This window comes from Rhynchophorus ferrugineus, unplaced genomic scaffold, assembly GCF_030347505.1.
Source record: "Rhynchophorus ferrugineus isolate W39M unplaced genomic scaffold, kcgeb_rfMv2 rfM2, whole genome shotgun sequence".
In the NCBI taxonomy this organism is placed as follows: domain Eukaryota; kingdom Metazoa; phylum Arthropoda; class Insecta; order Coleoptera; family Curculionidae; genus Rhynchophorus; species Rhynchophorus ferrugineus.
This window is the reverse complement of record NW_027472581.1, coordinates 17,476,969-17,504,474: the sequence shown is the minus strand read 5'-3', so window position 1 is coordinate 17,504,474 and position 27,506 is coordinate 17,476,969. Positions and strand designations below refer to the sequence as shown.

At 30.4% G+C, this 27,506-nt stretch overlaps 1 protein-coding gene across 1 annotated transcript in view; it reads left to right on the top strand.

Moving 5' to 3' along the window:
* LOC143190012 (uncharacterized) overlaps positions 1-27,506 on the top strand; it is a 302,059-nt gene that overhangs the window by 26,239 nt on the left and 248,314 nt on the right. Inside the window, exons 2-3 of the mRNA XM_076394062.1 lie at positions 10,936-11,043; positions 24,423-24,720. Coding sequence (XP_076250177.1) covers positions 10,936-11,043; positions 24,423-24,720 — 406 coding nt within the window. The remainder of the gene's footprint in view (positions 1-10,935; positions 11,044-24,422; positions 24,721-27,506) is intronic.

The window sequence follows — 27,506 nt, the reverse complement described above, 5'->3', positions numbered from 1 at the left end:
CCGTATTCTCTATCTAGCCCCCAGCGACTATTTCCTGTTCTCATTCTCTCAGATCTCAAAAGAATGCCCGCTGGGGAGAAAGTTGTCACCGAAACTGAGACCTATTTTGAAGAAAATGACAAATCGTACTACAAAAATGGTATCTAAAAGTTGGAGGGTCGCTATAATCAGTATACCACTCTTGAAGGGAATTACGTTGAATAAAAAAAACTAATTTTGCCAAAAATATGTGTTTTACTATGCTAGGCCGGCCATTTTTTAATTAACCTGTTATTGCTTCCTATAAAATTTTTATAAGATTTATTTTTAAACAGTTAAAAACTATTTTACATATACCATTAGTTGACATCGACATTAATATTACTATTTAACATATCACTAAATAGTATGTTGAAAAGCCGCCATAGATGAAATTATATTTGCTTTACATAGTAACTGTGACGCGTTCGACGATGGTGACGGTTACCGCTGCACCTATTTTCATTGCTGGCTATAACGTGCGGAGCACACCGCGAGTTCCACTCGATTTAGAAATTGAAAAGGAATTGAAATGATCTCTGCAAAGAGTGGAACAAATTGGTTCAATATTTAGCCACAGCTTAATTACTACTTGTTGCAGTACCATTTTGTTACATTTATTTAAAAAAAAATTATTTCAATTTTTGCTACTTTACGATAAGTTTGTTTGTGTTAGCCAAAATAAGTTTAGTGGAATATCGTATTAAATTTAGTATAATAATATTTTAGATACATATTTGGGTTTGTTAGAAATATGTGTTTAATGAGTGGAGGTAATAGCTGAGGTACTTGAAACATTCCTGTTGAAAAGACTTAAACCTATTATTAGCATTAAGTGCTAAAATCTTAATTTTAAAGATTTGTTAGATATACTTTATTATTTATATTATATTTTTTTTAAAATATCGATATATTGATATTTTCGGCATCACTGGTCTTTATTACGTAAAAATTTATTATAGAATGCATCGACCACTGTTAAAAAAAAATTAGTCTAGATACCCAATATTAGGAATAAATTAAGAAATTAACAAACAAAAAGAATAAATTATTTTTCTGACCATTTCAAAAATTACACGAAAAAGCGGATGTAGAAAAATTCTATTTTTTTCACCTTTCCAGGTTTGAAACGTAAAACGCATACATTAAAATCTCTGACAATGATTCCATTAGTTGTTGAAGGTATAGAGTTGAATTAATAATTTAACCAGGTTAAAAGAGCTCTCATTAACAATTTCTTTCCAATATCTCAATTTTCAGTTGTGATATGTAGCTCACTTTTATATAATATTCCCACAAACTCCATACAATTTTCTCTCGAATGTAACGAAGCTATTTTTTGGATTTTGTAAACTCGTATTATATCTAAAATTTTTTATGGATTGTTACCTTTCAAACACGTGATAGTATAGCTCTATTGAAATATTATTAAAATATATTTTCTTCTTCCTTATACAATAACAATACTACACAATGTATACACATACATGTAAAATGTTCCTACTCCAAAGAAAAGTAATAATAACAAGCTATAACGAATATCAAACACCCGACACATTATATTTCTAATAACAAATGCGTAAATGTTATCACAACAGAGAGTTTATGGATCTGCAACTGGTTTTCGGTGTATACCAAATTTATTATAACAAACTTTATGAGCAACATGTGAGATAGCAAATGTATATGAGGCTGTTTTTTACTATATTTCATCAAATGAATTTATTGGTGCACACATATTTGCATAAATAAAACGTGATATTGCATACTGTACTTTATTTATTTAAATTTATCAAAACTTGTTGATGATCAATTATGATCAAAATATGAAAAGTTTGGCAGAATAATTCATATAAGTTAATGTGTTTCAGCTTCCGGTTAAGCTTTCTATCATAAGCACCTCATAAGAAATCCTTAAACCTTAAGTTTACGTTTAAAAACTCCTTTCTGAGTAAAAAGAGGACTTTTTGGAAAATTATCTCTGTGTCCTATGTTATAAATCTTTGTCCCCTGAAACTCTAATATAAATGTTAGAAATATAACGCTATAACAACTATAAAACTGCATAAATAAATAACTAAGAACGATGATAACATGTCCACTAAAATTTATTAAAATCAATTATTTCAGAGAAAATTGTTAGTCTGGAAAGTATCCATAAATATTTGAGAGATGTAGAACAGAATATCCGTTCATACATTGTTGGATAATATAGGATTTAGGTGGTGTAAAGATAACCCACGAAGGGGTTTAATGGAACTTCCATAGATTGTTTCCAGAGAATACAATTTCTAAACACATGTAATAAAATCAAGGAAGAATTATATCAATTTATATGTTTAAATGAGACATGAATATTTCAGATTGGTACATGAGCAACCCATGGCAAGATGATAATAAATATAGTGTAAAGACAACAAAAGTTAATGGGAAAAGGTAAACGTTGGAATAACTATCGATTAGGTTTTGTTAGTCATAACATTTATTAATAATTCATGACAGACATATAGTTCCTCATGCTGGAAACACGAATGCTTTTATTTCTGGTGCAGAATTAGTGTTTTCCTCTAAGCTCAAGGGTGACCACCATGGAGAAATGAAACATAACTTGTTTTTGCAGTGGTTTGAAAAGCAGCTTTTAAAGAATGGGCCATTAGTTAATGTTATGTACAATGCACCATATCTACCATATATATAGTACACTGGTGTACAAGCTATTTCAAATTGTTACTCCTTAAATATAACTGAAATATTTAATTGCATTTTATGTAATTTACTTTTTTAGAAATAAGCCTGAAAAAAGATACATAGTAGATCAGATTACTGAATGTTATGGCCATAGAGTATTACGTCTTTCTCCGTATCGCTGTATTTTTAATCCTATTGAGTTCATATGGGATATTGCAAAAAATTATTACAATAGATATTCATATCGAGGAGGATATTCAAACCAGAACTATCTGGATTTGTGGAAAGAAGCTTTGTCAAAATAATAGCTTATGTTTGTGTGAGCTCGATCAGATACATTGAAGAAGAAATTGACAAATTGTAGAATCTTGAGAAAGTTTTTAATACATTGGAAATATACAGCTTGGTTATTAACTTGACTAGTGTGCACCAGTGACAGTGATTGAATAAAACTTTATGAATGATGGATTATGATCTAATGCTGGCGATTACCAAGACAGGGCGATGAAAGAGGAAACCACTAAAGGTCGGTATATAATTAATGTATATATATATATATATATATATATATATATATATATATATATACATTCTCGGAATATTTAATCACATTTGACAATTGATCGTTGTATTTTTTCAGTAACTAGTTGCTTAATGAAGTAAATAGTCAACATGAAATTAAATCATACTTATCACAGTTAATTATCTGCTGTTAAAACAATGTTTCATAAATTATGGATCTTTATCGATTAAAGCATTCAATCGTTCAGTTTTATCTTACAATAAATCTCACATCAACTGTGTAATTAAATTAATCACATTATTAAATACACAACACGAAAAAATATATAATATTGCTATACGTCTTCTATTACTGCAGAAGAAAACATCTTTCAGTATTTCGATTAATTATTTAGAAAGCGTTATATATGTTACTGCGGCATATGGCACCGGTGTACGCTTGTCGAGGTTCTTACGCTAGTTATGAGCAATATAAAATCGTTATTTCTGGAAACCAGCCTTTTTTGACGACGAATTTTGTCAGAAGCAGACCATTTCTCCTATGTCAAACCAGAATATATGGAACTTTAAAATATGTTCAGAAATAGGGTAAAAGTCAAGGCTTCTTACCGTAAATAAAATATTACAAATGTAATAGTAATAAATAAAATAAAATATGTTTCTTGGTATATTTTTTTGATATTTAAAAGTCTCTTTTTTACCAACGAGGGCTTATCAGGACTGGACCTACTGTTTAACATGGGCTCCAAACCACGGTCCTCGCCTTTAAGTCTACGGACTGGCGAGTGACCAACTTAGAAATCATCCCAGAAGATATCCGTTCTTACCAGCGTGGTTACTGGAGTGACTGGGATCATTTTTCACTCTAGGACAACCAAAAACGATCTAAAATGTAACAGTGGTCAAATTTGAAGAGACGTCAGATGATACATGAAATAATTGTTTGCTAATCATATATGCGTGTCTGAACTATCGTTCCGATGAAATTCCGATTGGTGTATTGGTCTTAATACTATTGCGAAGATACCTAGTTTAAAAATCTCTAGAAATAAAAATATTGCATGAGCTATAAAATTACGTAAAAGATACTTTTTATTGGTTATCTAATCTGTTTAATAAAATTAGTTAATGTGCATATAACATAGCAATGTTTCTCTTTAAGCTTGGTGAAAATAATTCAGACGGTTTTCCGACGTGTTGTGAAAGTGTGAAAAATACCTAATAATTTGAATCATAAATAAAATATATTTGTTTCAGGAACAGAGAAATTCCATTCAATAAAAGAATTCTTTATTAGAACCAACACATTATTTAGAACGTAAAAATTAAATTAAAATACTGAACAAGAGTGGAAATTTATTTTCAAAATAATTTAGTGCCGGTTAGGTTGATGCAGTCGTAAAGCTGGTAGGATGGTCATCCTACTGTTGCGATAGTCACGGGTTGAAATCCTGCTGGGGCATGGTCCTAAATTTATGTTAACATTTAACAGATTTGTGTTTAAATTTTATCATTGTTCTTGGGCAAGTCACGCCAGTAACTAAACTCGATAAAGCGGATGTCTTCTGGGATGATTTCTTGGTCAGTCGCCAGTCGGTAGGCTTAATCCTGAGGACCATGGACCGCGGACCGAGGACCAATCCAGTTAAACCCTCGTTGGTAAAAAGAAGACTTTAAAACTTAAGAAATAACTATGTGCACTAGCGAAGAATCAATTCCAAATAACAAGAAGAATTGAACAATATAGACGTCGTTAGAAAATCAACAATGCACTAACAAAAATTGATAATTAAATATCTAATTCCCTAGATAATGACCTAAAATTTCAAAAAAACAATAAACCAATAAAAGACCAAGGAATTTGGTATATTTACTTAAGAGAATTATAAGAGGGTGTAATTATAAGAGAATTATAATTTATGAATTATATGTAGAGGGGTCTAATAAATTAACTAAAAATTAAAGTATTTATAAAGCATTTTTTTATTATATAACCTAACAAAATTATTTAATCAAAATATTTTGCATATTATTTTATTAGCATTAGAGCGAATGCCGGGTAAACTTAGTGATTTATTTAAAAAAAAATGTGCTTAAAATAAATATATATCCGATATAGCATCCTGTAAGTTATAGCAAGTTAAATTTTAATATGTATTAATAGGTTACTATAGTCAATTCAAAATAACAGTGACGCGAGTGTCAATATATGCCTGTCTAAAGTTGTAAATTAGTTTTACAGTCGGACAATATTATCCTTCTCATTTTATTCTATTTAAAAAGGGATAGAATACTGTTAAAGAATTTCCAAAATGTAGCGGAATAAGCCTGCACAAGTTGTCCGTTTGCCATTGTCTGAATATTCTTCAAAATATTATAATTACGGGTCATAAACCGTCAAACGTAATTTGACGCTTTGTTTTAATAAATTTGATATCGCCGCGGTTTTTCTTGAAAATCTTTTTTGGGCGTTGCAGCTGCACTGAATATTAGTACGGATACGGTCACTAAATTATCTCAAAAAATAAAAGGATCATGAAAAAAAAAATATATATATACATATATATATATATATATATATATATATATATATATATATATATATATATATATATATATATATATATATATAGTACACTGGTGGAGAACATCCATCAACAACAAGTTCATTAACAAAGGCTGCAATTAAAGAATAGCTTAAAGTACATAAAATAAGTTTCGAGAAAATCATGCTAAAGAATGAACCATTTCAAATTATTATTCGGTAAATATAAATGAAATATTTAATTGCATTTTATGTAATTTAATTTCTTTAAATTAAGCCTTCGAAAAGATATATAATAGATTAGATTACTGAATGTTATGGCCACTGAGTATTATGCCCCCCTCCCTATCACTGCATTTTTAACCCAATTGAGTTGATATGAGGTATTGTAAAGATTTATTACAGTAGATATTCAGGTCGAAGAGGATATTCAAACCAGAACTGTCTGGATTTATGTAAAGAGGCATTGCCGAAAATATCACCTTTGGTTTATATGAGTTTGAAATGAAAGTGACTGTGATTGAATAAAACTTTATGAATGTTGGTTTATGATTCAATTCTGACGATAACCAAGACAGGGTGATGAAGGAGGGAACCACTAAAGGTCAGTATACAATTAATATACTTTAATTGTACGGAATTGTATTATAGAGTGTGAAAGCTTTATAAGCATATGTGTTATTGTTCAGAATATATATGAACGTTTGGTTAACATGAATGAGTAAAGAAATAACACTAATTGTTTTGCAGATATGGCAAATTATTAATGATTAAGGAGAATGCAGTGATTAAATGTAGTTTTTTCAAGAAAGATGTATACAGATAGTAACAGGACAAACTATAGGGAAATATAGTAATATTATAATAACTTTGCGTCGATACATTGCGTCGAAAGAAAAAGGAACTAAGCGTAAATCATAAATATACTCTCTAATGAAAGAAAAATACATTTGATATACAATTGTTAATTAAGTGGATTAGGCCTTCGGGGGATACCACTTCATATAAAAACGCGTTTAGAACTCCACCGATACTAATGTGGAAAAACGCTCAATGTATATATATATATATATATATATATATATATATATATATATATATATATATATATATATATATATATATATATATATATATATATATATATATATATATATATATATATATAGTAAAACAACTCTAACCTATAAATGTACTAAAACACGCATTCAATTTAAAAACAATACCAATTGTATACTCTTTAGTCGGGTACTCGCCAGTTAGTTGACTTAAAACCGAGGACTATGGTTCGAAGCCCATATTAAGCTGTAGGTTCTGTCTAGATTAACCTTAATTAAAAGAAAACTCGAATTAGTAAAGTGGAGGCTTTAAAATATCTTTATTATTTAAGATCAAGTATTGTTGAAATTATAAAAAAATTATAATACACCATTATTCAATTACAGTTATTGATAGATAAAGTTTCCATAAAAAAATTATAATAAGTTTAGCTTTTTATATGTTTTTATCGATACAAGAAAACAATAACGTATTACTGCCGTTTGCTGTTGTTTTTTTAATTTTTATTTACCTGATATCGTAGTTGAAACTTTTTTTACGAGCCTTATTGAACGCTAAAAGTTGCGCTCTTTGTTATTGCCCTGCCAACGTTTTCGAAAGTTTTGTTTACTCCCACTTGGCGGATCTGAACGTTTCTGCTCTCGAAAATATTTGCCAACAAAAAACTATTAGTTTCTTGAAATAACAACGTTTTATGTGGCTCATAACTTTCGTGAAGACCTCGGCAAATACACTCGCGACTTTAAACCGAAATGGGAAACTCAAAAAGTGCAACGCAATTTATTAAGCGAAGAATTGTCGAGGACTATGTTAAATGCGTGCATTATCATATCTATTATTGAATATATCATATTAATTACTTTGCTTATTTTATAATTTTTGTTAAAAGAAACTATGGTGCGGTAATGGCAGAAGTATGTAAAATACACGCTTTGTTTTAATTAAAATACAAATTACAATATACTCTCTGGCAAGGATTTAAAATACCAAATACAGTATTTTAACAATTTTAATGTAAAATTCATAATACATATTACTAAATAGGGTCAGGAGTAAATATATCTTTATGAACTTATTGAATACATTAACTGACTTAAGACCCTGATCATTAATTTTTACTATTAGAGATTTTATCTATAACCTATATATACATATATATATATATATATATATATATATATATATATATATATATATACATATATATATGTATATATATATAATGATTAACTATATCATATAAGAATCCGTAGAAATATTGCAGGCAACTGCATCTATTATGTAGTGGTTTGTGTATTTAGCTCATACCCGGAAGTCATGGGTTCGATCCCGCCAAAGGGGACAATGACTTTTATTGTTCTACTTTGGTTAGAACAGTTGTCAAATCACCTAGACATGGTAGCAGAACCCCTGAAGCATTTCTTATTTTCAATAATTGTTTCTTTATTCCTAGTTTTCCTCTTGTATTTGGTCAACCCATAAATATTTATATATATATATATATATATATATATATATATATATATATATATATATATATATATATATATATATATATATAGATACTAAATTAATCGTTGTTCGTTAATCTCTCTTCTAAAACTCGAGAACGGCTGGAGCAATTTGGATAATGTTGGTCTTGAATTATTTGTGGAATTCCAAGGAAGGTTTAAAAGGTGAATAAATATGACAATGCTCGAAATTCAATAAAAACAACAATTTTGTTTTTTCTTTGATGTCGAGGTTCGAATCCGACAATCTGCGAGAACTTTCTTAACTTCGGTGATCCTTTGTGATAGTGTCATTACAAATTATGTGCTCTTTTTTTGTTGATTTTTTGTGATGTTTACACTTTACTGCTAAGTGCGGGAGAACTTTACTCACTTTGATTAATTACAATTTATTTCACTGGTAAGAGCGCGAGAATTTTTCTCACTTTGATTAATTACAATGCGATGCCGAGGAAAAGACGACCTGACTTAGGTTGTCGCGGTCAATCAAATTTACGAAGAGCTACCTCACGTGCTAACCGCACTGATGACCAGAGAGGCACAGAAGAAAATAGTCGTATTGCTATGTCATAATTGCGTTTTTTAGAGAGTGACAATGAAGTAGATAGACTTAGAATGCAACAAGTTGAGCGATCCGCAGACCCAGCGCTCCTGTGATCCTGGAGCGAGCTGCATGCAGCAATAGATTATTGTGCCGACAAAACGGTAACAATTGGGAAATGACAATAATTTGTAAATATTGCAAGGCATTAAAATACAGTGGTCAATCTACTGGATTATGTTGTGCTGGAGGCAAAGTAAAATTGCCACAATTGGTCTAACCGCCAGATCCTTTACGCTCTTTAGTTTCCGGGATTGGAAATGATTCTAAGAACTTCTTGGCCAACATTCAGAAATATAACAGCTGTTTCCAGATGACATCATTTGGCGCTACACATATTATGCAGGACAACTTCACGCCCACTTTCCCATGGTTGACTCAAAATTGCATGCAGTAGTTACCAAACACATGATAGATGGATCTTGCGGAGTTTTCAATTCACCCTGTATGGTTGACGGCAAGTGTTCCAAACGATACCCAAGTGACCTGATTAGGTTTTTTTTTATTTTAAATATTTGTATTTGAAATAAATGATAAGGATATTCAATAAATTAGGCGCTTCGATCAATTAGCAATTATCATCAATAATCTGTCACAAGAAAAGGAATATTAGTTGCCCCTGACTGAAAATATATATCTGAAACCACTGAGACTATAACACTAGGATTATAGCCTATAAATTGAGAAGAAAAATAAATTGCTTTTAAATATCTGTTATGATCGTTGCAATTTATTTTATATTTATTCTCTACAAACTATCATCAATTGATAGCCGCTATATTTTCCTATCTTTAAGGCAATTTACAGCTTGCATCTCGAAAGGACGATGTATCCTATTTCTATCTATCTATTTTTGGTCGTCCATAGGAAATGAAGAGCTGCTCAGATAGGTCACGACACAAATGTTGGAATGAGTAGTAATCAGAAGTTGGATGGGGTAGCACTTTCTATTTTAACGTTGCTAAGTATCTTTTCACTAGTTTTGCAACATGTGGTCGAGTGTTGAGAAGCTGAATAATAACACTGTTGTGTCTTTGTCGGTATTCCGGCAACTTTTCGTGTAATGCTGGACTGATATTCATCAATTGTAGTCGATGGCGGTGCGCATTGATGGATCTATTTAGTAATGTCTTCAAGAGGATTCATTAAAAATCATCGTGGCCCGGTAGATTGAATATACTGCGCTAGCGCGTGCGTCCCCGCTGTTAGAAGTATTTGAATATTCTCCGTGTTGCTTGAAAAACCACCATATTTAATAAAATCAAGACTCAGGTACCTAAAAACTCAATGATGTTAATTTTTTTTCTCTATATATACATATATATATATATATATATATATATATACATATATATATATATACAGCTGTAAATTTGGCAGCATCGAATTTTAGCATTTCGGCTTGCGGCGAGTAGATTGTGCTGACTAATATACGAATAGTTCCGAAAGTAGCCGAATCTCCAGACCACGATGATTTTTAATATATACTGTCTTCAAGTCGTTTTCTTCAATTTTGGCTCTTTGTTTTCGGGGCCCAAATCACCACTCTTTAAACAATGAAACCAGTATTCATATTAATATTCATCAGCCTTTTTCTTCAAATTGAAGTAAAAAGGTAAAATGGATTTACTTGGTAGAAATTCAGACATTTTCTAGACACCGAAAATATTTTTGTTCTAACTTGGAAGATATCACAATTTCTGAAAAATAAGAGAAGAGAAAAAAAGTGGCTTCAACATGAAGTTGGTTACAAATTGATTTATAGGCCAATCTTATATATTTCCAATTCTAAATAAAAAGCTTAATATTTTTGCTATTAAAATTTATCAGACTACCTTTACGGATTTTAAACTTTTAAATTAATACTTTCTTCATATCCTGTCAAGAAATCAAAGGTTTCCGCCGAACAAGCCGAACTAAAAATTACTCTTTGTAAGCTCATGCGGAAATATCTGTGATCATATTCAGTCATATCCATTCTATATTTTCAGATACCTTCGATGTACCGATAAGATGTCAATGGGTGATTGATGCTAGCAATATGATATCCACGAACGCATCCATCATCGTCTATTTAACTCAGCTTTTTACCTTTGAAGGTAAGTTTTTAGGTTATAATTAAATTTTTAGTAGCGAATCTCTGGGAGGAAAATCTAAAATAGATAATAAAATGTAGAACTAAAAAGAGGTGGATAAAGATTTATTATATACCTCTTTTACTTCTTTTCTAATTCTTAATAGTTTTATTATTTATATGTATAATAGTTTAAGATAACAAAATATACCAGGTGTGTCGATATTTGATCTGATTACGGTTTAGTATGTGCTGCTTCCAAAGTGCTTGAAGAGCCAATAGCTTATAGGTAAAAAAGCCTATTGATCTAAAAATATATTCTGCACAATACTAATTTACATATCTAAACAATACTACATATTTAAAACACAAATAGTTTTGCTCAAAATTATCATCTCATAATAATCATAAACTCTTCGAAATTTCCGACATAATGGATAACAATTTCTTCCCATAAACCTTTGAAATTCGACAATATTTACTGAATATTTTTAATAAAATAATGTTGAAAACAAAGTTAATGGGAATCCAAAATTAAACCACCTCAAAACCAGAGTTAATTTAATAGAGTCGAGTTCACGTCACCCGAAAAAAAAACAGTTTCTTCATGTCAAAAGTCGGCGTTAACCTTCTCCTGGGTATTAAGTTAACATAATAACGAAATTCTTCATTTTCGGGGACGCAACGTCAGCTCCGACTCGAACGCCGACGTCCAATAAAACTTCGAAATTGATTTTCAACGAATTCTTTTGGTGGACAGGTGACAAACTTCGGCTGATAGTTTACAACTGGGGTTAACTTTGTAACTGGCACAATGGACTGTATGGCGGTAGTTTGATCGTTCTTTGGACATTTTCCTTGTTGCTTAGAAAAGCCTTGTTAGGCGGGATATCGAACGATAGGTTCTAATTTTAAAGACAGTGATGTATTACAAAGTTTTTTTAATTATGTTACTTAGAAACAAATATAAAATCCTGGATAAATTTTGTGTTTCTAAACAGTTTAAGGTAATTTTTCTAACATTTTCTATAAGAAACTATATATTACATGGCTCTAAATTGTATAATAAAATTGTCTTTATTGTGCTTTTTTAAGTGCTTGCATGTATTTATTCTGAACATTTTTTCCCACTTCTTTCGAGTCCGGATATTGTTCTGGTGTCAAGAGTTGTATTATTTCAATATTTACATGAGAATGGAGTACCTTCTCTTGTGTAATTGCGATTCTCTTAATATTCTGGATGAAAGTTTGTATATGAAGATATCGGTGTAAGTAATAAGTCCTGTTGTATCTAGGCATGTCTACAGTACTTTTCAGGACTTTTCTCTGGAAAACTTGTATATGTTTCTATAATTGCTCGTATTATATCAGTATAACTCCGGTTCTTTCTATTTCTTTTTTATATGTGCCTTCCAGCGAAGTTTTACATCAAGATTAATTCCGATATACGTTATACGATATGTGAGATGCGTTGTCGCTATAGGAAATAATTGTATTATTTATTGTTAATCATGCTTGTGCGGTTTCATCATATGTCAACTGTACATGCACAGATTTACTTTCGATAATTTTTATTTTCCAGGTTTGAGTCTAATTTTCATGTGGCTTCTTTGCTATTATCATCGACATAAAGAATCGTAGTATCATCAGCAAATGTAGCTATCGTGATATTTTTCATTTGCAGTATATCACTTCTATAGAGTAGGTAAAGAATTAGTCTCCATACACTTCCTTGTGGTAGAAGTGCTTTAATTTCATTTATTGTGGAGTAAACTTCCTCTTCTATGACTGTTACTTCGGTAATATTTTCTGAAACTTATGATACCAAGGCTGTTAAGTTATCGAAGCTTACTGAAGGCTTATGCTACATCTAAGCATATAGCTGAATACGCCTTTTTACCCTCATTGGCTTCATCAATTACATAAGTTATTCTATCAATTGTTGAATATTGTTCACACAATCTCAAATAAACTAAAACTGATATGTAGGTTTTTTCAAAAGTCCCGCTTCCATTTTGATTACGCGCCATCTTTGTTATGGGAAGTCTACTTCAGTTTCGCTTTAACCATTGTGTTGTGTAGACGTCCAAATATTATTATGGATAAATGCACGCCATAAGAGTGAGCAGAAATAGTGACAATATTTATTGAGAGTAACTGTTCTATTATTCCAACTCAGTAGGAATTACGTCAATGGTAGAGGTACTTTTGTCCCACGTTGAATCTATATATAGTTACACTCAAACAATGTTTTAAACATTTTGTTGATGCTAGCAAAATATATGCAATTAATCAAAATAACCTATAGTAAATAAAAATTAAACCTTGTAAGAATAATATTAGCAAATTATCTATTGGAATAGGTTCTCTAAGCTCATTATTGAATTTTAAATAGAGTGGTGTAATTACTATTGCACCTGGGCTAGCGTACAAAGCTAAGTGTGAACCTGAATCACGAGATTTTATGCATTCCCTTGTTTTGTCACTTAGATACAGATAAAAGTCTGTAAATGTATATATTTTGGTGTGAAAGGAATAAAGGCAAACCTAAATTAAATTGCCTTCAATTTTTTTTAATGTTTCGTTAAGAGAATAAATAAGAATTTTTCGAAAATTAATTGTTCAATACACATCTTAAAAACTCACTACTTGATTCGGTATAAAATTGTTTGTAAATCCTATAATTCTTACTAATTTGCGATAATTTGTCAGGGAATAAACAAATTTGTTACCTCTCGGACGCAGATTAGAGTTTGAAAATTTATGTATTTTGGAACAATACAAAATACTATTAAATTACACTCAAATATAGAGTATTTAAAATGCGTCAAGCAAGCCAAGAATCAACACACTTTTCGAAAATTCACTTTTCGTAATATATCTTAATAGTCACTCGGTTAAAGATAAACATTTGAAAGAAATTAAAATTTGTTAAAGTTACGGTATAATGTAATTTATTATACCATAACTTTATCTTACACACATTCTTCTTGAATATTTTAGTAAAGGTTCTATAAGAACTAATGTTACCACCATTCGATTTAGCACTGTAATATACATTAAATGGCATTAACAGAAAAATATGGAAAATGACAGGTGACCATATTGGAAAAAGTTGTAGAAATTGTTATTTCTAAGATAAACCCTTAGTTCCAATATAATAAAAGGAAGTCTAAAATATTTTCAATTTCAGAACTATAATAAAATGCCATTGAAACGATTTTTATATTATAACGATATAATTACTTTAGTGACATGTAAAAACTTTTTATTTTCTTTTTTTCTTCTGTCTGTAAAACTATTAATATGATATCTCAAGTTCTATTACATTTGGTATAAACCTTCACTGTGCATTTGTCTATCGTCTTACCACATTTATTATTTATTTTAAGTCAACAAACAGGTAAAATATATTTTTGGATGGGATTTAAAAAATATATATTTTAAAGTCTCCTTTTACCAACTATGGGTTTATCTGGACTGGACCTACAGTTTAGCGTGAGCTCTGAACCACGGTCCTCGGCATTAAGCCTATCGACTGGCGAGTGACCAACTTCGAAACAATCCCAGAAGACATTCGGTCTTACTCAGCCTGGTTGCTGACGCGACTGGGATCATTTTCCTTGTCGGATTTTACACTCTTACCTAGAACAATCACAAACATAAATTTCCGACCATGTCCCAGCAGGATTCGAATCCGCGACAATCGCAACAGTAGGTTGATCGTCTTGTCGCCTTTGCCACTGCGCTAACCAAGCCGGCTTACGGGAATTTTGATATTTTCTAACAAATTTCGTCAAGGTATGAACTACAACGGAACTATTTAAGAGAGATTGAAATGATATCAACCAGGGCACACCTCTCTTTTAGTCTCCAAACATTACTAGCCTATTACTTTAAAAAATGCGTACAATCGTGGAACATCAATAAATATTTCAATCAACATATAGCCTTTTCTTATTAAACTTGAAAATGCTTTGGGTCCAATGTTAACCTATTCTTCCCCTTATATCATGAAAATCATTCGGGTTTACTTTTTCAATCAACAGGTTCAATAAAAACACTTTATCTCGATAGATGTATATCCTGATGATTAAGTACCAGATCTTATTCTCAACCATAAACTGTTCAAATATACCACGGCATATTAAGAACGCTCCAAAATTTTCTTGTTCAAATGATTGAACATATTAATTTAGTTATTACTGTATTTTCAGTGGTTATGGAAATATACTATTTAATTGTAAAAAGTGTATCAGTTAGATATGTGAATTAAAATATCGTGATGATATTTGCAGAATGGAGTAGTGAGAATATGTTTCAAATATTTATGTATGAGCACTTATTGAAAAAGTTTACAGCTTACATAAGATAAAACCTTTTAAAAAATATTATTGATCTTTTTTATATATATTTTTAAACCGATCGGCAGCGTTCAACTTTTAAAAGCAACAACTACAACAACCCCTGTAAAAATAGAACGAACAACTATGTGTTCTTTCTTGTGTGAACATTGTGATAAATTCTTGAAGAAAAACTCCATATATATGTTTTATAACGACAATAACTTGAAAGTTTACGAGCTTTTTATCGGGATCCGTTGAATTTTTATTCAATTTATCTATAAAAGCGTATAAAAAGGCTACACTGTGAAAGCTTATTTTTGGAAAATTATGTTTCGCTAACATTATTTTGCTATACGCGCAAATGCTTTGTAATCGTAGCATTCAATATATTTTTTTATGTATTTCAAAGTCTCCTTTTACCAACGAGGGTTAAGACTAGACCTTGTTACACTTTAAGGTGAGCTCCGAACGACAGTCTTTGGCATTAAGCCTACGGACTGGCTACTAAGGACAACCACAATTGTTAAACAATCACAAACCTTAATTTACGCCTTATATGGACTATATGATAATTATATAAAAGTACAAATGATTCTTTTTTTAATGGTATATTTTAGAGTCTTCATACAACTAGGGTTTATCTGGGCTGGACATATTGTTTAACGTGAACTCCGAATTATAGCTTTCTGCATTAAGCCTACCGATTGGTGACTGACCATCTTGGAGATAATCCCAGAAGAGATTCGATCTTATCCAGTCTGGTTACTAGAGTGACTGGGATCATTTTCATTGGCGGATTTTACACTCTTTCTTTGTGAACATAACACAATTATAAAAAAATCACAAAAATAAATTTAAAATCATGTCCAGCAGGACTTAGACAGATTTTATTTTCGCATTGAACATTACACTAATTTTATAACTCTCTTTTATTACAACCATATTGACATAGGTGCAAAATGCTTTAGAGACATTGTTAAGCACTGTTGCTGTTGTACCTAAAAAATGAATTACGAACGCGTCAATGTTAAAACCAAAATCTGGCAACCGAAGAGAAATTTTCAAAGATACATTTGAAGTGATATTTAAACGAAAAGTGAATATATTATTTAAAATCTTGAGTTATTTTATATTAATGCCGTATTGCTGGAACTATTAAAGAGTTAGTTTGGATATTAAACGAATAGTAACAGGTCAGTTGGAAAGTCTCCGGCCTAAGACATAGATGGAGCTACTAGAATTAAATCCATATTTAGTTAGTTAATTTTTAGTTAGCCCCAACCGTCAAAAGATGCGTGTATAAATTTGAGAGCTTTCGGATCGTTATTTTGTGAATTATAGCATTTTGAGTGAAGCAACTTTTGTTATTGTGAAAAAAAAATGGATAAAAAGGAATTTCGCGTGTTGATAAAATACTGCTTTTTGAAGGAAAAATATACAGTTGAAGCAAAAACCGTAGACGTGGTGAAAGAAGCACCGAAGACGGTGAACACAGTAGACTCTCAAAAGAGATTGTTACCGACGAACACATTTAAAAACTCCACAAAATGATATTTAATAACCGTAAATTTAAACTGAATGAAGTAGCAGACACTCTAAAGATATCAACTGAACGTGTACATCATACCATTCACGAATATTTGGGTATGAGAAAGCTCTGTGCAACTGTGCTCGGTGCCGGGCGAGCTCACTTTTAACCAAAAACAACGACGATTTGATGATTCGGAGCAGCGTTTGAAGATGAACAAGCGTAATAAACCCGAGTTTTTGGCTCGATATTTGTCAATAGATGAAACATGGCTCCATCACTTCACTCCGAAGTGCAATCGACAACCATGCGCGTGAACTGCACACGATGAGCCCGCTTCAAAGCATGGGAAAACGCAACAGTCGGCTGGAAAGGTTTTCAAAAACTTTCATTGATTACCTTGAAAAAGGAAGGACCATTAACAGCGATTATTACATACCGTTACTGGGCCCTTTGAAGGCCGAAATCGTCGAAAATCGGCCGCATTTGAAGAAAAAGAAAGTGCTGCTTTACCAAGACAATGGACCGTGTCAAAAATCCATGAATTAGGCTTCGAATTACTTCCTCATCCACCGTATTCTCCAGGTCTGGGCCCCAGCGACTACATCCTATTCTCAGATCTCAAAAGAATGCTCACTGAGAGGATATTTTCGTCGAATGAAGAGGTGATCGCCGAAACTGAGGCCTATTTTGAAGCAAAGGACTAATCGTACTACAAAAATGGTATCGAAAAGTTGGAGCAAATAAATTTTAATAATAATATTGAAAAAAAAATTGTTTTACTATGGTAGGTAAACCTGTTATGATCATGTAAAATTATACCATGTATTACAATTTTTATAGAGGGAGCAAATTAATATGTCCACTTTATCAAAAGGTATATATAAAGTCATGAAAATACTCCGATATCTGCGAAAATTTCATCCTAACCATAGATTAACAATATTCAAAAATATCAAGTAACATCATCCTTTGTCCGCTTTGTTTATAAGATATTTAGAAATTTTAAATTAGCTTTTGAGTTAATTTGATATCAGGCGAACAGAGAATAGCTAAGAAAAATTGTTCTTGCCTAACGACTGATGATGCTATTCCTCCAGATCACAAACCGATCACTAGTATGTGTTATGTCGAGACATATCAAAACTAGCACCAATTAAAATACATGCAGGTATTTATATTATATATTATCAAGTAAATATATATTGTATAAGTATGAGAACTACATAAATAATAAAAATTAATTCGCAGTCGTTAAATATCCATGGAATTTTTCAACTTTTCCCCATTTATTATTGATATTGTGATAAACCACCGAGGATTCAATTTTTTTTGTTTGGTTTATTGTTTACATTATTCATTTCACGAACTGCCGTCCTATTTCATTAGTTTGATGTGTGTTTTAGTAAAACCTCGTTAAATTTTCAGCTAGTACAAAAACTTCACTTGGATAGTTGTCGTACTAGCTCTACTTTAGGCATCAAAGTTGCCCCGAATTGTTTGCGTTTAGAAGTTCCACTCACTAAGTTTAAATGAATTGAGATTTATTTTGCCAGCCACTCCAAATTATACGAGTATATACGAATTGTAAGCAATTAACCCAAAATCGCCAGGGCTATTTGTTTTAGAACTATTTACTTCAACAAAACTGCACAAACAGCAAAGTTTTATTTGCCCGTTCGATTTTTTTGCACATTTTATATTGATGAAATTTTTGGTTTTGTTTGGTCATATATTTCATGAACTATTTGGCTGTGTTGACTATTTATTCCAATAAAATCAGAAGTAAATAAAGAAACACGGATTTACAATTTTATATACTTTTAATCTTAATCTTGATACTTATGTATTTCACATTTAAACCTTTTTTGATTGTTTGATTGTAACAATTTCGTATGATTACCTACATGAATTTTAACTATACAGAGGATAATGCTCTATTTCATCATACATTGAAAAAACGATTATTTTAAAACAGTTAAAAACGACTTGACGTCCAAAGTGGTTAAGGCGATATGACGGCTCTTCTACTACTGACATAGTCGTAAGTTTGAATCCCACATACCATAGATATGCTTATGTTTGTGATTGTAACTGTAAATATAGGTAACAGGTCAATTGAAAAATCCCCGGCCTGGCACATAGATGGCGCTATTAGTATTAAATCCATATATTTTTTAGTTAGCCCTAACCAATTTGTGAATTATAGCATTTTGATTGAAGCAACTTTTGTTATTGTGAAAATATGGATAAAAAGGAATTTCGCCTGTTGATAAACTATTGCTTTTTGAATGTAAAAAATACAGTTGAAGCAAAAACTTCTACCTCAGGAAAATCATCCATCAGGGATTGGTATGCTAAGTTTAGACGTGGTAAAATGAGCACCGAAGACGGCGAACGCAATGGATGCCCAAAAAATGTTGTTACTGACAAAAACATTAAAAAAATCTACAAACTTATTTTTAATTTTAATAACCGTAAATTTAAACTGAGTGAAGTAGCGGATACTCTAAATATATGAACTGAATGTGTACATCATATCATTCACGAATTTCTTAAGTTAAAATATTTTTGTCTTATTTAGAAACATCAACTGGGTTTTATTTTTGCTGAATTTTTGGTGTTATGAATGTCGAAGCCATTGCCGTACAAAAATCGTAAAACATGCAAAACAATGATCCAAATGAGCATGCTGCTAATTAAAGATGATTTTTTCGCTATAAATCCTTTTCGATTCCGCAGACAAACATTTTGTCATTTTAACAACCTTTTGAAGCTGCAACATCTGTATAGAAAAAATCATTGGCAATATCCAGCTAGCAGAAAATTTCTGATATTTCATTTTATCATCATTAAGTACTAAAATTATTTAATATACTAAGTTAAGATATAGCCCTGAAGTTTGATTAAAATATATTTTCAGAAATATGCAGTATATTTTATAGAGTTATATATATATATATATATATATATATATATATATATTATACATCAATTCATTCTAGGATTTTTTTGGTAAGTAAAGGTAAACATCTGTCGGAATAACAAGCTGAGTTACCAAATACAATAATGCTTGTCTTTAGTATCTATGGAATAGCAGAGACTTAGCAAATCACTGAACCAAAAATCCCTCTGAGGGAACTCATAATTCACGAAAAAAGTCTTCTTGAGTAACTTGTACAATAACTTCCTAGAGATGGGATCTACCCATACGTTATCACAATCATGACGGATTCTCAAAAAGAAGGTTAGAATCATAGTAACCCCATTTATAAACAAATATTAGAAGAATACTAAAAGCTTTAGCTTTAGATTTAAATTCAAACCTCGATTGATTAATGTGTTTAAAAATATATTTTCTTCATTCCCATCTCGACTACTTTCCGGAAAAGTTTGTAGACATGAGTCCACATCGGACTATTTCACCAAAACATTAAGGAGATGACGGAAAGGTACCAAGGAAAATGTATCGTTTCAGTGATATTAGACTTCTGTTTAACGTTTCGGATAGAGTTTCTAAAGCCTTTTAACAAGCAAAAAGATACAAAGAGGAGTCTCACTGGAAAAAAGATGAAATAATATTTTTCAATACTATTTTTTTCTATTGTAATGTAATAACTCATTTAACATGCTTATCCAAATTTTCAAGAAACATGTCTTCCTATGACAAAAGGAAACTCAGCACAATTAAAAACATAAAAATTATGTCCCAAATCTAAACAGCATTTTGAATTTTTGCAGGCCTTTGTTACAGTTCTCAACAGGACACTTAAGATTATTTCTTCCTGCAATTTAGAAATATTCAAATGCCTTAGATGTATGAGAAATAAGAACTGAACCTACAAACTGAACACCTGGCCGTCAATCTGTCAGTGGTTTTAAAGATCTAAAAAATCTCTGAAGAAGTTTAAAGACACATTTTAGTTTATGAAGACATTTTAACCTTTTTTTCTGATTTCTCAGCATGGTTTTTCAAACTATTTCTTTCATATAGACTTATCTTGACAAACACAAAAATAATTAACACAATATGTACAACATAATCATAATATATTGGTAAAAAAAACCATTTTGCGGTTCGTAAAATTTTCATGTTATGGTATTTTTATATTTTTCCCAAATATATATAATGTGTGTGCAGTACTCGTACTTGCAACCACCTAGTATTGATTTTAGACTTTAAAATGGTATAAAAGATTTGATTGTCTCTTTCTACCGGGTTATTGAGGGCATTAATATTTTTGGTACCAAAAACCAATTAAAGGAGCAACCTATATGTGAAATGTTTGTGTTGATATGTAGAAGTTATTATGGACAGTTGAATAAACACTACAACAAATTTTATAATATAAACCTTAACTAACAATTCTGAATCTGTAATTGATAATTTCAAATCTTCCTCACCATCACACGTAGTTCTAATTGTTGAAATATAAATAAATCTTTATTCCCACGATTTCTCATTACAATTTATATAACAATACAGACATCATTACCAATTTGTTTTTAATTTTTCGCAAATAGTTAAAATCAATTATCCTATCAAGAAAATATAAAGTATAAATTATTTTAAATATACCTAAAGTTCAGTCCTGAACTCATTAAACTACTTTTGTATTAATCGTTACAAAAATACATTCAAATTATTTCGTAATTTATTATTTAAAACTGTTTTAAACCTCCAAAAAAGCAAAGGATGTAACATTCTTTCGGACCTAAATAATTAACGTACCTCTTATTTGCTTTTATTTACGTTTATTTGCTTTTATTTTCCCTTTAAACTTTCTGTTAACTTCCCCCATCGTACAAATAACTACTCCCTACACTGCCAATCAACTTAATCTCGCTTCATAAATATATTAATTAGCGGAATTTAGTCTAAACCTTCCAAGGATTTGAGGTCTAGCAGACCGTTAAATGATATTGAATTAGATTGATGTTCATGAAAGCTGTTTACCAACTACAATAAAAACTTTGAGTTTATATAATAGGGAATAACTTTAAATATAGTATTAACTATTTCTTTATTCCTTTTAGGCGGCTATCAGTCTTTCTTAAAAAAAACTGTAATATGGTATTATGATCTGAAATAATCTTAAAGATGCAGGTATGGAAAATGAAATATTTCCCAAAGCTGTTCTGAATCTCAGCTGAATCTGAAGAGGAATTCAAGTAACTGTATTAAGTCAGTTATTACATTAAAATAAAAGAAAATGGAATTAAAAAATATTATTTTATTTACAACCCAAACTAACCTCCAGCAAATAGAGAAATACGTACTTTTCCCTTTGAGACTCCTTTGTACATCTTTGCTTATGGTTAGAATTAGGGTTGGGAACTATCGACTGAAAACAGTACAAACAGTCGATAGTCGCAAAACAGTCGAAACAGTCGATAGTCAAAAAACTAGTTTAAAAAAATAGTAATTACTATTTTCAGTCAAATGCACGGTTCGTATTTTTGTCATTCTGGATATCAGACGGGGATGTATCTTTCTATCATATCTTTCCTGTATAAATTGAGAGAGAGGAAAGGACAGAGATAATTGTTTGGAGCAGTTAATTTTAAATGTGAAATGAAGCGAGACGGAGATGTATATATTCCTACACGTACCAACTTTTAAAAAGAAAAGGAAACTGACTTTTATATTTGAATGTTATGTGGATCTGTAAAAAGGAATGGAATGATGGTCTCCCAAATATTTTATCGTATTTTAATATATTAATGGCTGTTTTTAAACATAAATATATAAACATACTATAATAAATATAGATAATGAAATATAAAACAAAACCTAACATATACCTAATCATCGAAAAACAGTAATCTATGACATAATTGAAAATGATCGCACAGTAACTACTAGAGCTTTTTTTTACTCGATCCCTCCCCTTCCCCCCAAGAGTTCCTAATTTCTTTCAAATGGAACCACCTCAGAAGTGCACTATCTCGAGTAAAAATATAATTTTGAAAATTAGCCCATAATAGACGGAAAAAACAGCGAACATACATTAATATATATATATATATATATATATATATATATATATATATATATATATATATATATATATATATAGAACATAGAACCTCCTCTTCTTTCGATGTCGGATTAAAAAATAAGAATATAATTTGTTTATATTACAGGGGAAAATTAAAAACTATTATTTTAATAAAATATTTTATTTAAATACTAGTTAAAATATGTTTAAAATAATTTCTAAGTACATAAAAAACAACATGTAATATGACAACTGATAATTTATTTTCTAATTGTATATTAATTATTATTGTAAATTATTATAACATAAAAATATATAAAATAAACAATAATTTATTCAAGTCCAGGATAGTAATTACATGTTTTCACAATTTTGATTACAAAACTTTCTCTTCTTTTTTATGTATTTTTTATAGGTGCTAAATTGGGCCTATCCATAAGATATGTATATCCTTGCCAAATTTTTCGTTTTTTCGCTTTGCAATCCTGTTTACTTTTGTCATCATCAGAACAAGCAATACCTAATTATTACTTTATTTATATTCTTATTAAATTTCCCTCCTGCTGACATAACATTTTATCAAGAATTTCCTTTAAATTTGCTTTGGCACATACTTTGGGCAATATATAAAAAATTCTAGAGATGGCTTCAAAAACATGAATTTAAATAATTTCCTGGTACCTTAAGACATTTGTCATACTGGCGAGCTTTAATAAATTTTCTATAGGTATGGCTTTCTCGATACAGAATTTTTCGCCCTACAAACTTCACATTTAATTAATTTTAATACTTTTCTGGCAATAAAACCAGATATATATATGTTCTGACATTCCTTTCTATTTTTTTAAATAATATTTAATAATACGTGTAGTAACTGTTATGAAAGTCATGGATGATAATGTGAAGGCTGTTGTAGTTTAAAAAAAATTCGTAAGTTATCCAAATCTCCTTTTGAACATCCTCTTCACAGTTGGCTCCTGGTGATCTTTGATAGAAAAAATTGTTGATAATGCGGTTTTTGAATGCCGAGACGAAACGATCAGGTATCGGGGAAACTTCTCTAATCCCATACCTTATAATATTTCCAAAAAAATGTTCCAAACTATCCTGCTGAAATGCCTAATCATTGCGAATTTTCTCTACTGTAATGCTATGTAACAAAAGGGTGTTAACATAAGTTGTCGAGTAACATTAACTGTAGTCTCTGACCTCTAGCTTCTATAAAATAAAAATTATAAAAATGAACATTGAACCACAAAACATTGAAATCGAGTCTGTATATTTACGTACGTATATTAAGTACGTTATATTTTGTGACATTTATCAGCGGCCCTCTGGCGGTGTTCCAGTATACTGAGAACATGGTTACGGGTGTGCCCATTTAAGTTCCCATTATATATTTCTATGTTTTGTAATTAGAACCGATTTTGACATACATATTCAAGATCTGAGTTCAGTATAAGTTGACTCAAATTCGTAAACTTATGTTATTATATGTCATTAGTATACTTTATTTCTTTTTTTATAGGTCTAACCTTCACAGAGTATCAGCTTTACGGCAGCGACTACAAAATCAATCCCAAAGTCATCCATCGCGTCAACGAGACCAACATCGTACGAACCAGATGGGTACAAACGTTCCAGAGCTACCTGGTGATCGAACTGAAACTCCAGACGATCGAGTCGTCCCAGTTACGAGTCCTGGACAAGTTTCTCGACGTGTTCGGTTTCAACATCACCTACGAAATTACCGGCAATGGACCGCGAAGTCCCTCATGTACCATGACGGATTGCGGATTTACCGGCTTCTGTTACGATCACTACACGTAAGTCAGAACAAGATTTATTCCGTCGGGGTGACGTAAATCGATATTATTGGCGAGAAAGGAGGTTAATCACGGCTGAATGCATATAGGTTGAATTATAGGTAACGTCCGTACTAGTTCTTTTATTTATAGCTGCTAGAATTGCGAGGGGTTTTATAGTTGAGCGAAGTTATATGTACCATTAACTTGTTTATTGAAATGTTAATTTTACTTTAAAATTTATAGTGCATCACATTGTATACAATTCATAGTTGTTATTTCTATAATTATAACTATCTTAATGTATTTAAATACAAAAATTAAAGACAAATTTTAACAAAAAAGAACTTCTATATATTAATCAGCTTAGCGAAAATTTTGTCTCATTTTTTTGGTGGAAATGGGAGTACCGGGAGGCGTGAAGTTATGCCCGGTTTCAGAAATACAAAGTTAGTGCTTCTTGTTATATTTGTAGTTGGTATAGGTTAACAATTCCCTCTAATTCTTGTTCAAAATACCGTGGTGGATTGGAATATTATCTAATTAAAAATGACTATATATTTGTATATCCTTCAATTCTATTTCATTAGATAAATACAATAAATTTGTGATTGTTGACTGATATATTGAAGTTGATATATTCAAATCAAGAAATAAATACGAAACAAAAAATTAAATATAATCGCTAGAAAAAAATAATGCTATCAAGGTATTTTACATAATAAAATAAAAAGATATAATATAATTAGAGCGGATATTTTTTTGACCGATATATCGATATTTTTTTGAAATTTTATTGAAAAAGAATTAAGGATATTTCTTGAGCATTTAAAAAACATTTTAATAATTTTTAATAAGCCTTTAAAATTGGTACTTAGTTTTAAATATTTAGTGGATATCGATAAATTGCTATTTAAAATGGTTATATAATATAGATATATTTTTGAACCGATTTATTAATATTTTTATTTTGTCTATAGAATATCGAATTATCTTTTAGAAATTATCGATATTTTTCATAGTTTCAAATTTTTAATAAGCCTTTAAAATTGGTACTTAGTTTTAAATATTTAGTGGATTTCGATAATATTCTCCGATATATCAATATATGGATATTTCTTACAATGTAGAGAAGTCAATATTTTAAAACATAATTCATCGATATTTTTCTTCCCGGTCTACATCCCTAGATATACGGAGAAATGTCCTAACTGACGATAAACTGATGAACAATATTTCAAATAGCCGGCTAGGTGGAGCAGTGGTAAAGACGATAGGACAGTCCTCCTACTCTTGCGATAAGGGGTTCGAATCCTGCTAGCGCATGGTCGTAAATTTATGGTTGTGATTGTTTGAAATGTGTAATAGCTCTTAGACAAGAGTGTAAAATCCGACAAGGAAAATGGTCCCAGTCACGCCAGTAACCAGGCTGGGTAAGGTTGGTTGTCTTCTGGGATGATTTGTAAAGTTGGTCACTCGCCAGTCGGTAGGCTTAATGCTAAGAATCGTGTTTTGGAGCCCACGTTGAACTTTAGGTCAACTCCAGATAAACTCCAAGTTGCTAAAAGGAGATTTTAAAATATATTTAAAAAATATTTCAAATAAAACACATTATGTCAGTTTCTGTGAATATATCCTCAACGTTGAATCCAGTATTAGATGTATTTGAATAGTATATATTTTATCAACATGCGAAATTTATAGTGTATAGTGCATCACATTTTATACAATGCATAGTTATTATTTATATAATTATAACTACTTAACATATTTAAATACAAAAATTTAAAACAAATTTTAATATAAAAGAAGTTATATATATATATATATATATATATATATATATATATATATATATATATATATATATATATATATATATATATATATACATATACATATATTCGAATTTATTTATTTGTATAGGCCTAAAAATTCTTCTTCCCTATAAGTCAAATATATATAAGGATTTAAACAGCCACAATTTACACTGAATCCTCCTCCACACCACCTGTGAGGTATAATTCTAGGCGTCTTGTTTACATAGTGATATATATCCCCTAGATGCTCAATCTACCTAGTTAATTATTGCGTATTCAATTTAATTAATTTACTATCACTAGAGAGCATATTTATCTTTCTAACATTAATTTTTGTTTTTGTATTTCTCCTTAGTTCCTTCTGTTAGTGCTTGTGTACATTTTTTTAACGAAATAAGATTTAATAACTGCAATTTCTTAGTTGTTTCCTCTGTTATTTGTGTTGGTTATATCGTCAGCATTGGGCCATCAGCCTACTAGAAATAACTAGGAATCACTGTTCAAATTTATTACTAAATTATTAATTTCTAATATATCGAATATATGTATATTTCGTTAGGTTTGGTTATAAAGGAAAGTAAATTACAAAAAACACAAACATTTAATATATATACTAATTGAGTATAACCCTGCTCCAGGTATATTGTGTGACATAATGACTATGAGAGAAAATCACGACATATGCTAAAATAACATCCTAATATAGGTTAACATAAGTGAACGATAATAAGAAACGTCTGTCAATATGACATTTTATTCTTTGATCTTTTTATCAAATATACTATCAAGCTCCTAGTACTTCCACTACAACATTTTCATCAAAATCATTGTTTTTTCTAGGTGTCCTTATTTGAGAGCCAACAAAAATTTTTTTTTTTAGTTTAACATATAACATTTTTAACATATAACCTTTTTAACTTATATGTATTTAATATGTGTTTCCTTCATTCCTATGTTTCATTGTTCAAGTCATTTTGACATCAGTAT